The sequence below is a fragment of the Orbicella faveolata genome, unplaced genomic scaffold, assembly GCF_042242905.1.
Source record: "Orbicella faveolata isolate gen_17 unplaced genomic scaffold, um_ofav_v1 contig_48, whole genome shotgun sequence".
In the NCBI taxonomy this organism is placed as follows: Eukaryota; Metazoa; Cnidaria; class Anthozoa; order Scleractinia; family Merulinidae; genus Orbicella; species Orbicella faveolata.
In genome coordinates, this window is record NW_028301578.1 from 5,590,602 (window position 1) to 5,603,223 (window position 12,622).

At 40.6% G+C, this 12,622-nt stretch overlaps 3 protein-coding genes and 1 pseudogene across 3 annotated transcripts; 1 reads left to right on the plus strand and 3 right to left on the minus strand.

The window, feature by feature from the left end:
- Window positions 1-115: 115 nt before the first annotated feature.
- Window positions 116-4,083, plus strand: LOC149096139 (cryptochrome DASH-like). The gene is made up of 2 exons (XM_089281510.1): window positions 116-245; window positions 1,006-4,083. The coding sequence occupies exons 1-2, from the start codon at window positions 120-122 to the stop codon at window positions 2,617-2,619; spliced, it is 1,740 nt and encodes a 579-aa protein (XP_089137636.1). The 5' UTR covers window positions 116-119; the 3' UTR covers window positions 2,620-4,083.
- LOC149096140 (indolethylamine N-methyltransferase-like) lies at window positions 3,789-6,961 on the minus strand. The gene has a single exon (XM_089281539.1). The coding sequence runs from the start codon at window positions 6,397-6,399 to the stop codon at window positions 5,485-5,487; it is 915 nt and encodes a 304-aa protein (XP_089137665.1). The 5' UTR covers window positions 6,400-6,961; the 3' UTR covers window positions 3,789-5,484.
- Window positions 6,962-7,028: 67 nt separating this feature from the next.
- Window positions 7,029-8,355, minus strand: LOC149096142 (nicotinamide N-methyltransferase-like; annotated as a pseudogene).
- Window positions 7,029-10,566, minus strand: LOC149096141 (indolethylamine N-methyltransferase-like). Its single transcript, XM_089281542.1, has one exon. The coding sequence runs from the start codon at window positions 10,431-10,433 to the stop codon at window positions 9,639-9,641; it is 795 nt and encodes a 264-aa protein (XP_089137668.1). The 5' UTR covers window positions 10,434-10,566; the 3' UTR covers window positions 7,029-9,638.
- Between the last annotated feature and the right edge of the window lie 2,056 nt (window positions 10,567-12,622).

The following is a 12,622-nucleotide window of genomic DNA, read 5'->3' on the forward strand; positions in this document are numbered from 1 at the left end:
AAATGGTGTTGAATATTTTTGCTATTTTGAGGCTAATCAAAATTTAACCAAATTTCTCTTTGTCTGACATTTAAACGCCAAGGGACTGGAAATAATATTGTACCCAGTCTTTGCGTGCCATGTTGTTACAGATGATTCGAAACCTCGCTCTACGTGGCTGTCGTGTCTTTACGGAAGTTCACGTGGGTTTCTTTGCGGTGAGAAGGAGCTTGTTTCATTCCTCGAGGGCAAATCAACACCGTGAGGTAAAATATTTATTATTAGTCTTAATAGGATGTCTTGTGTATGAACATAATTTGCATTTGAGGTACGATCACACATCCGCATGTAGATCATTGTACTCGGTTAAAACAAAGACTCGTCACATTTCAAAAAACTTCTATTCTGTTCTATTCTACTCTCAATTCAACCACTTATCTCCGCTATATATTCCCGCTTGATCTTCACACGGTCTGATCATTTCAACTCCCCCCCCCCCCCCCCCCGCCAAGTCCTTCATCAGCAAAACCTTATTCTGAGCTGAGAGCCGTTACGTAATACATAACAATTATTTTGTGTACCTTTGCTATTTAAAATACCATATCTAAGACAATTTTGCTGGAAATGTAATGCAAAATAAAAGCTCCATCAGAATGTTATAATTTAATATGTTTTCAAATTAGAGATGTCATGTTAAGGGCTGAGGCCCTAGGAGGGTCTGAGTTTCCTACATCCCGTTAAATGTTGGCCTAAACATCCCATATCCTGAATATTGTGTATCCCATAAACCCCTAACACTGGGCCTGGTGGCTGGTTTTCACTAGCACACAAATAAAGCATATTATTATTAACATATGAAGACAGGATGATAACAGAGCACTGCGAAGCAGCAGCTTTTGTTAGGAAGTTGTCTTAATAAAAGGTGCTAATTACAAACATCTTGTTGCACCTGCGTATGTCAGCTTACGCTTATGCGCTACTGAAAACCAATCAATTTGCTCATTTGGTTGGATCTTATCATTACAGGCAGGAGTGACCATGGAAACCAAAGCAGGCAAATCTGTTGTTATTTACTTCGTGCGAAATGACCTGCGTGTTCATGACAATGAGTGCTTGTACTGGGCTCAACAGAAAGGAGACTTTGTGATTCCTTTATTTTGCTTTGATAAGAACATCTTTGGTCACAGTGCCATGACTTGGCACTATAAATTTGCAAAGACTGCAACACATAGAGCCAAGTTCATTCTGGAAAGTGTATCTGACTTAAGAGAAACATTAAAGAAACATGGGAGTGACCTAGTTGTGCGCAGTGAGCAGACGGCAAAGGAGGCAGTCTCAGAAGTCATTAACTTATGTCGTCAGAATAATGAAGGACACATTTCACTTGTGTACCAGAGAGAAATCACTAAAGAGGAAACCGATGTAGAAGCTGAATTGTTGGAGCTATGTAAAACCGAAAATGTCACAGTGAAGTGCTTTTGGGGATTGACATTGTACCATTTGGAAGACCTGCCATTTGCCTCAGTGCGTTCTTTGCCTGACACATACACAGGGTTTCGGAAAAATGTTGAGACTAAATGCAGAGTGCGGCCCCTGATTCCAGCTCCAGACAGTCTAAAATCTCTGCCAGTGTTTGTAGCAAATGACCACATTGGCAGAATTCCAACTTTGAAGGAACTTGTAAAGGATCAGTCAGCAGAAACAACAGATGCAAGAACAGCTTTCCCATTTTCTGGAGGAGAAACAGCAGCTCTTGATCGGCTTAATCATTACCTCTGGGACACGAACCTTGTTGCTAGCTACAAGGAGACACGCAACGGGCTTATCGGATCAGACTACTCAACAAAATTCAGCCCATGGCTGGCTGTGGGTTCTCTCTCCCCTCGGAAAGTGTTTCATTGTATTAAACAATACGAAACAGAGTGCACAGCAAATCAGTCAACGTATTGGGTCATCTTTGAGCTTCTGTGGCGTGATTACTTCAAGTTTGTCAGCTTCAAGTATGGTGATTCCATCTTTTACCTGTCTGGAATTATGAAGAAAAGAGGGTTACCATGGAAGCGAGACATGCCGGCATTTGACCAGTGGCGATATGGCCAGACTGGGGTTCCATTTGTGGATGCTAACATGAGAGAGCTACTGCACACTGGCTGGATGTCCAATCGTGGACGTCAAAATGTGGCAAGCTTCCTGGTGAAAGATCTCGGGCTTGATTGGCGCATGGGTGCAGAGTGGTTTGAATCTCTTCTCCTAGATCACGATGTATCCAGCAACTATGGCAACTGGAATTATTCAGCAGGCATTGGCAATGATCCGCGTGAAAACCGTAAGTTCAACATGGTTAAACAAGCCCTTGATTATGATCCAGATGGAGATTTCGTGAGGATGTGGGTTCCAGAGTTGGCTGGTCTTAAAGGAGCTAAAGTCCATACTCCTTGGATGTTGTCAACATTGGAAGTGAAACATGCCAGTGTAACTCTGGGGGAAAACTATCCCAGACCAATGGTTTGTCCACCTGAATGGAACCGGCACACATCAAAAGTCAAAGACACTGCAAAATGGCCAAGGACACAACGTAGAGGAGTTGATTTCTATTTCAAGTCCCCAAAGGAGGCAAGCTCATCGAAGAAAAGACATTAGTTTAAGGTTTCCAAAGATCTGGATTCTTAAGGAGCATTGGAATTAATCTTGAGTACTCTTCCTTAATTACATTGACTTAATTACTTGACCAGAGGCAGCCCAAACTCACATTGAAAATTGAGGTAATTTAATAATTTGTGTGAACATTGTAAGATTACTCTCTGAAGTACAAAGAACATGTAAGTGGTGTCATGTGGCAATGCAGTCACAGTTGAGAACTACTATTGTACAAGATGATCAATTCTTGATGGTCAGCAATGTAACATTTAACACTGCTTTCTTAAGCCAGTTGCATGTCACTTGCAATGCTTGCATAAATTGTTTATTATGGTTTACCTCAGATCGTATCGTGTTATTGTTAAGGCACTGGCTGGGCTGCAGTGTCTTGACAAAAAAGTTTGTAAATGGCAATATTTTGTTGTTGTTAGCAATGAGTACATGTAGATTTAAAAGCTCTGGAACAGAAACATTTTTCCTGACATCTGATTGGCTGTTTATAGTGAGGACACTCAAACCATGAACACTTGATACAGTAAGTGTTTATACTTTTTTTAGTGCCCATAGAATGCAGGCTCTTCATTCTGACAAGAGTATTTAGTACTTCTACACTGTAAAATGCTTATATCATACATGTCATATCAAGAGTCTAAAAGTGTACAAGAACGTCAAGTTTTTGCAGTTCAGTTGTCCTTACTGTGAACAAGCAAAATAGAAGTACACCATGGGAAATGGCTTAACATGCATTTAGCTTTAAAATAACGATTTTATTCACAGACTTTGCTCCAGGCTGCAAACCAAAAGGATTACAGCTCTGGGAAAAAGATGACTATGTAATTCGGGCACATAATGTTTGTTTTTGTGTTGAATGTACCAGACAAATAATACTATAATTTTAAAATTACTTATTAATGATATTGTCTACTTAGTACCTAAGTACAAGCATATTAAAGTTAGCTACTTATTTCTGGGCACACAGTACCTTAGCTTATAATACATATTTCTGTCCTGGATTTACAAAATAATTTTTCGTACAATAAAGGGTGCAGGTGTTGTTGTTGGTTAATTTGACTAGTGCTCAGGTGTTATGCATATGGCTATGAATTACCGGTAAGTACTTGCATGAACTGTTGCCCATGTGTCCCTGATTTTTTTGGGTGTGAACTGAAATAGAACAGTTGATGAAAAGTTTATTGATAACTTTGCAAGCATTGTTGTGACTACAAAAAACATTGTTCAACGGGCAAGACAAAGCTATAAGTTAAGCAACAAAGAATGCTACCCTTCATAGAATCAAAAGAGATTTGAACTGATGGAGGACCAGCAATGAAGGTGTCCCTAATTCCAGATCCCCCGTTATAATTCAGGAGGTGGTGTGGTTCTGATCCAATAGGTATAACTCTGCAAAAGTGTTTCCAACAAATAACAATACTGAATAAAATAGAGCAGCAACATTCTAATTACAAAGTCAAGCATGCATAAGGTTCATGCAGTGATTATTTACAGTATGTGCACTCCATGCAGTGGTCATTTGGCAGGTGCTGTGATGTCAAAAACAGAAAAATTTTAACTACATCTGTGTGCACTTTTCCTAGTCAGAGCCTTTGTAACCCGGGTGGGGGTCTCAGGGGTCAAGAATGTTTTCCTCTATATATGTGCTCACAGGCACAGCCCTCATCAACTATTAGGCATAGAGATTGAGACCAAATAATCTAATTGTTTTCCTTATAAATCTACTAGTTTACCTAAATCCTCTTCACAGACACTTTGAACATGCAAAGAGGCAGCCACCAGCTGTTTGTTTAGTTACAAGTGTACACTGTTAGGCTACTCACTAGATACAACAATAGATAGTGAGTGACATAGCGAATCACATATTAGGCATTTGTGCAGAATGATAGTAGATTCATTCTTAAACTAGATAGTAGCCTAGTAGTGCATGGTTGTCAACAAAATGAAAGCCACTTCTTTGCATTTTCAGAATGTCTGTGAAGTGGCTTTAAGTCTCTATGTGTAATAGTTGACTCAGGCAGTACTCTCATCAACTTTCATGTGATAGAAATCTTGAGCTCATAATCTAACATAACTTGATGAGAGTATGTAAACACAGTTATGTTTCTGTGCTTTGAAAATAATTTATCAAAAGTTAGGCAAACTGTTGTCTGTGTCTCAGGGTTTTACAGCTGTCTCAAGTTGTCCCCAACCCCCTTCTGTCTAGATGAGGCTATGATGCTGTTGTTGAGTTTTCACATGGGCTAAACCATGAAGATGCTTCAATGATCTTTTTTTCAGTACTCTATGATTCTAGCAGTTCCTGTACGACTTTCTCCCAGGCCTTCACGGACAATTGATTTGACACAGAACGCATGAGGCGAAACGATTGCCACCACCCCTGGGGGGGGGGGGGGAGGTACTCCCACCCTTACCCCATTTATGACCAAAATCTGTAATTTTCCCTACCCTATTTATAACCTGACCAAAAATTTGATACCCTGTTTGCGACCTGAGCCTTAAATCAAAACCCTGCTTCAGATCTGCCTTATAAACTGTTCCTTAGCACAGACCAATGTTAAACATAATTTGTCAAGGGCTTTTGTTGATGGTCTTATTGATAATGATGAAAACGTAGCTTCTTTTTAAAAACATACCCATCTCAAGACTAGAAGGCAAAAGCCATATCCTATTTATGACCAAAATTGCCAAAATCAATAACCTATTTATGACCAAAACAGCTGAAAAACCATACCCTTTGGGGTCGTCCCCCACCCCCACCCCCCTTCCCCTACTACCCCGAGATTGACCAAGGCAACCTCAAGACAATAGTAGACAACTCTTGATTAAAGTCAATCCAAAGTTCTAACGTTGTTTCTAATGTACATTTTCGACCTTAGCGCTGAGAAAGTACACTTTTTCAGCATCACAAAACTCGTTTGGATCCATTGGTATACTCTTCATGTCCACGTCACCAAATCCCTCCTTGCGTAATATTTCTTGGATTTGATTCTCGCTCACGAAAAAGCAATAGAACTGTTCCTTGCCTACATAGTAGAAAGTCTCACCTATGACGCTGTACATGACCAGATATCCACCCGGTTTTAGGTATTTTTTCAACTTGGCAATTGCATTCCTGTACTCTATTTCAGATTTCACAGCTGCTTCAATGCACAAACTAGTTGTCACGACATCGAACGAGCCCAGCTGGGAAGTCCATGTAGCGGGCCATTTCACCGGGTCTTCCAATGCAATATCATAGGGCAAAATGTGACTTATTTTCTTCCTTAGCTCAGCTTCTCGTATCAACGCTTCTTCGCTTCCCTTGCCTTCAAAACTTTGCACAACGAACCTGAAATATGGCGACCAGTCGTGAGCATCACCTGATCGTTCTCGCCAAGCGGCTACTTCTTTTCGATTCTCTTCGCTGTACTCGGCAAAGATGATCTCTTCGGTATGTGGTGCAGCACTTATAAGATCGAAGATGGCAGGTCCCCCACCGAAGTCGAGAACTCTTGCGTTTCGTTTTGCCATTTTTGACCAAAATTCATGAAAGTATCTTAGTGGAAATTCTCTGTATTCAAGCTGATCGCCTGCTCCGTTGTAATAGTTCAGGTAAGCTTTTGGGTCAAACTTGCTGTGATAATCTTCACCGAAACGTAATGAATCCATCGTCACAAGGTATACAGTCTGCGGTCTTGAGAGGCAGAGAGATTCTCTGCTCTTTCTTCTCTCACCGATCCTTCTTTTGGTCACGTGGTCGAGAAAACGGAGCCTGACTCGTAACGACATTTTAAATCGAGAAACACTAGGGATAAATTTTAAGCAATTTATAGTTCAATTATGGCGAATTACTTGAATTCCGACTTTTCCACCGTTCATGTATCAAATATCAGAGAAACTACAGAAATTTCGTAAAGTTCTACAGAGTATAGCCTCATGCGCAGACGTTTTTATAGTTCGTCACGCAATCGAGGAAAGATTGCGTGACGAGCCATAAGGAGGCTATATGAACTGAACAACTGAGAAACCGGCTTCGTGTCTTTCAAGGCATACTGTTTTCCATGGACTGGACTGGACTAGATTAGTAATACGCGGATAAGAAAATCGCGGATCAAACGCGGGACTAGTAAAACGCGGCTTAGTAAAATGAGGATTAATAAAAAGGGGACTTGTAACACGCAGACTAAAAAAACGCCGACTTGTAAAACGCGACTAGTAAAAACGCGGACTTGTAAAACGTGGACTAGTAAAACGGGGACTAGTAAAACGGGGACTAGTAAAACGCGGACTTGTAAAAAGTGGACCAGTAAAACGGGGACTAGTAAAACGTGGACTAGTAAAACGCGGACTAGTAAAACGTGGACCAGTAAAATGTGGACCAGTAAAACGCGGACTAGTGAGTGAAACGTTATAAAATGTTTCTTTTTTTTTTTTTTTTTTTTTTTCAAACGATCATCTTTCGTCTAAAGAACTTCAAATACTTACCAAAAGTGTTCTACTTTTGATAGAAACAGAAACAAATATACCTAAGCCTACTACGTTTACATGTACGTAGTTAGAGCCACTAAAATATATAACTCTTACTGACCTGGTCTTCTCGGTCCGTACTGTAAGTCACGGAACGAGTTTTATCCCCTTCGATTTGCTTCGCGCTAGGCTAGAGTCATGTTAGACTTTTTTATCAGCTATTACTTGCCGATTTGGTCTTTTGGTTGAAATTTTAATTGCTGAGTCACAGTCATATACCAGTAGTACAAGATTAGAACTATAAGATTTGATTCCTTTTCCCTGCCGATTATGAAAGTAAATTCTCCCATTGATTCCCAGCTGTTTAATATACAACATACATGTAGTGTAATATGTGTTCGACGCAACACGCTGTGGTCACACAACCTGTAATTGAATTTAGTGTTATTGTTGATAGTTTAGCTTGAACAGATTTTAACAGCTCTCTTTTTCGTTAAAGCAGCAATTTTAATCTACTGTTCACTTTCGACTGTAGCGCCGACAAAGTACAGTTTTTCACCATCATACAACTCCCTTCTTGGTTCCGCTGGTAACTTCATGTCCGCCTCACCAAAGCCCTCCTTGCGTAATGTTTCTTGGATTTGATTCTCGCTCACGAAAGAGTGACGGAACTTTTCTTTGCCTACTCTATAGCAATTCTGACCCATGGAGCTGTACATAACCAGATATCTACCTGGTTTCAAGTATTTTCTCAACTTGGCAATTGCATTCCTGTACTCTATTTCCGATTTCACAGCTGCTTTAATGCAAAAACTAGTTGTCACGACATCGAACGAACCAAGCTGGAAGTCCATGTTGAGGGCCATTTCGCTTGGTCGTCCGTGCAATATCACTGGGCAAAATATGAATTATTGTCTTTCTTAGCTCAGCTTCTCGTATCAACGCTTTTTCGCTTCCCTTGCCTTCAAACCTCTGCACAACGAACCTGAAATATATCTTTCTCGCCAAGCGGCTACTTCTTTCCGATTCTCTTCGCTGTACTCGGCAAAGATGATGTCTTCGGCATATGGTGAAGAACTTATAAGATCGTAGATGCCAGGTCACCCATCAAAGTAGAGAACTCTTGCGTTTCGTTTTGCCATTTTCAGGCGACCAAAATTCCCGAAAGCACCCTAACGAAAATGCGCTGTATGATTCAACCTGACTGTAATTTTGAAGGTAAACTTTTGAGTCAAACTTGTTGTGGTAGTCCTCACCGAAACGATATGAATCCGTCATCAGCAGGTAAACAGTTGATCTGTGGCCCAGCCAGACAGAAATTCCCTTCTCGGCCAACCTCCCAAGCTCTCTCCGAGAGAGGTTGGGAGTTGTCTGAGACGACACAGTTCTATTTACATGTTCGGGGAAACGGAGGAGTTACACGTAAAAATATTTTAAAACGAGAAGCACAGGGCACGAATTTATAGTTTTTGACTAATTACTTGAGATCCGACATTTCCACCGTTTATTAGTTTGTTAGAGATACTACACAAATTTCGTAAAGTTCTACGTTCCTACGGCTCGTCACGTAATCCTTCCTCTGCTGCGTGACAAGCAATAAGGACGCTTTATTATGTGGCTAGCTCCGTGAGCGGGCAAGATGAATCAAATCCTGCGCTGTGATTGGCTACCCGAGCGGGCAAGATGGAGCTATCTTGCCCGCTCGGGACTACCCGCCGTGTCCCGCAAGAAAAATTTCCGCGAAAGCCATATAATAAATCCTTTATTGACCAAGCTTGTTCGGTCAAGATGGCTGGATATTGACCTCGTCCTTTTTTGCGAGTTTATGGACCTCGACTCCGTCTCGGTCCATAAACACGCAAAAAAAGAACTTGGCCAATATCCAGCCATCTTGACCGAACAAGCTTGGTCAATAACCCATACATCCGTACTGACAAACCCTGGGAGACAGACAAACCAAACTTGGCTTCATTCAAGACCACGCTGTCCAGCACATGCTTTGCAAACTGCAGGCCAGCTGTAAATAAACAAACTGTCTTGGAATAATTACTGATCATTACTGTAAAAACCTAGTAAGCTTTTTTTTAAATAACGTCAAAATTAATATTTTGTGTTGACGCACCGTCAAGTTTGACGTCATGCCATACTAAGTCAAGCGTAAACTAGCGGTCGTTAATCGGGAGGCAACTTCACAGTGTTTTTGTACTATGCACCATTAGCTACAATGATAAAGTCAGAGCTTCGTGTAAGGTCTGTTCAAGGGAAAAAAATGTATAATAAGGTTGTTCTCGTATTTCTTGTACACGATTGTGACACAACAATTAAAATATAAAAATAAATAAATAAATAAAAAAGAAGAAATAAACAAAGAGAAAAGAAATCTAACTTGACTCTAACTTACGGGACTCGTGCTCGGCGTGACTCAGACCATGCCACTTTGCTGAACCGTGAAACTATTCTTCAATAAATTTGCATTTTAATTTTTCTCTGAGTACTTCATGATTCCAACCCAGCTCAACTGTAGGCAACTCATGAATGTTAAAGTCATTCCAAAATTATCTCTATTGTACACTTTTGACCTTAGCGCTAACAAAGTACAGTTTTTCACGATCATATAACTCGCTTGTTGGTTCCGCCTGTAATTTCATGTCGGCCACCTCACAAAAGCCCTCCTTGCGTAATATTTTCCGGATTTGATTCTCGCTCACAAAATAGCAGCGGAACTTTTCCTTGCCTACGGTGTAGAAAGTCTCACCTATGGAGCTATGCATGACCAGATATCCACCCGGTTTCAAGTATTTTTTCAACTTGGCAATTGCATTCCCGTACTCTACTTCAGATTTCACGGCTGCTTCAATGCAAAAACTTGTTGTCACGACATCGAACAAGCCAAGCTGAGAAGTCCATGTTGAGGGCCATCTCACGGGGTCTTCCAATGCGATATCACACGGTAAAATATGAGTTATTTTCTTTCTTAGCTCAGCTTCTCGAATCAACGCTTTTTCGCTTCCCTTGCCTTCAAATCTTTGCACAACAAAACTGAAATATGGCGACCAGTCGTGAGCATCACGTGATCTTTCTCTCCAAGCGGCTACTTCTTTCCGATTCTCTTCGCTGTACTCGGCAAAGATGATCTCTTCGGCATATGATACCGCACTTATAAGATCGTAGATGGCAGGTCCCCCACCAAAGTCGAGAACTCTTACGTTTCGTTTTGCCATTTTCGACCAAAATTCATGAAAGCATCTTAACGAAAATTCACCACTGTATGATTCCACCTGACTGTAATTTTTAAGGTAAGCTTTTGGGTCAAACTTGTCGTGATAGTCCTCACCGAAATGAAATGAATCCATCATCAGCAAGTCAACAGTTGATCTGTGACCCTGCGATACAGAAATTCCCTTCTCTTTCTGCCATCATCATCACCCTCCAAAGCTCTTTCAGAGAGAAGAATATAAAAGCAGAAACCGACACAGCACAGGATCTGTACTCTTGGTGAGAGCCTGGGATAGAGGCGACACCGTTTTGGTCACGTGGTCGGGGAACGGAGGAGCAACTTGAAACGACATTTTGATACGAGGAGCACACACGACAAAGTTGTAGTGCTTGGCTATTTACTTGAATTCCGACTTTTTCTACCGTTTACCAGTTTGAAATTACAGAAATATCGTAAAGTTCTCAGACGATCCTACTGCTCGTCACGCAATCCTTCCTCCACTGCGTGACGACTATGGACTATAGACTATAGACCTCCATAGACAAACCAAACAAATCAAACAAAATTGGCTTCATTCACAACCGCGCTGTCCAGCCGGTGCTTCGCAAACTGCGGACTACCTGTAGATAATAGTTAATAATTAAATGCCTTTTGTTATAGAGCACGTTTGAATTTCCAAGTTTATGCGTTGCGTGACATTGAAGAAGGCTCTTGGGGAGGTCAAAGTGTTTGGTAACTGAACAGTTCTTGCAGAAGCATTAATTCCAATGTTTCGGAGCTCTATAGTAATTACTTTTGTTTCAATGGCAAACTCAATGACAGATGTTTCTGTTCAACTTTACAGCCGCCATGTTGGTGTCCCTCCGAGGGGCACCACGGAGGGACACCAAGATGAAGTCTCCATACAAAGCTCTGTAAATCTGGGTAAAATACACTTTTTCGAATAACGCGCGAATGAAAACCGCTCAGACCTAAATCTTGGTGACGTTGTTTATATATCAATCATCTACCATATCCCAGATTCTTAACTTAACTTATTGAATGGTAACGATTTTTGTGTGGGATACCTGTGGTATCACACACTCTTGTCATCGGATTGTACGTCCGTTGATGCTTATGAGCAGCAAGGTTTGCAATGCATTCTGGGTCCATGCTGGAGCCGTCATTTTGGATATTCTGGTAGGATCCTTAGTAAACAGTTCATCGTTCTGATCGATCATGAAAGCAGTAAGCGGAAGTTACATTCTAGGTTATTTAAGTCCAACTATTTATAAGTGGAACTCTAAGGTAATTATTTCGGTTACCTTCCTTGTCGCTTTGGTTGGTAATTCTGGTGGCGTATTTTCGGCTACTTTTTTGACGCGTTGGTGAGTAAAATGTCACTGAAAATTGATAATTTGCCTTTACCTGATATTAGCTCTGAACCAAGTCCGGCGATTAGATACGCTCACCAAAAAGTTTTACTGAGCCGTAATTTGGAAAGCGTTTAAGTCTGCCGCTTACAACTAAAATTAGACAATGAAAACCGATAAAATTTCCATCCAAAAAATACAAAATGCGCTGGTATAATAGAAGAAATCTTCCTTAGTGTCCCACAGTTAATTTTTTTTGTTCTCGTTGAGGGAAAAAAAACTGTAAAATGCATTGAACTGGGTAATGCTTAGACATGTACAGACAGTCGGGGGAACATGAGAAAGTTTTACTACCCTAGTAATGAGATTGTACTTTGTTATTGTTATCGTTGTGTTGTTGGTTGTTCTAGTGCGTTCTTAAACATAAAACAAATATATCTACGGATACAGACTAGCTATGCAAAGCTTTTGAGTGGTATACCCGAGCCTTTAGGCGTGTGTATACCAAGAAAAAAACAATTGACAAGTGGGATGTTCCGTGGTATACCACGAGAGAGCATTATTTTATGCCATGTCATAGAAAATACTGAACATACAGTGGTCAACACAATCAATGGAACATAATCTCATCAGTACATTTATTTTCCGTCCTTCTACTTATATATACGTTTATAAAACTATAAATGTACGTGAGAAATATAGTTCACGGTTGTTGTTCGAAGCACGACTAGTAGCCAACATAAACAAACTCTGTGCCACTGGCGACTGATTTGAATATTTCCGCGCTGATGAATTAAAATAAATAGCATTTACATTGCCTTTCTTTGGTTCAGGCTTACTTTTATAGATCTTTTCCATCGATTCCAAACAATTTCGACCTTAGCTGGATACGTAGTGAACTATTTGTCGCCACTGGAACTAATCATCAAATGTAATCAAAATCCATCCTAAAGTCGCGTACAAGAAAAGACAAATT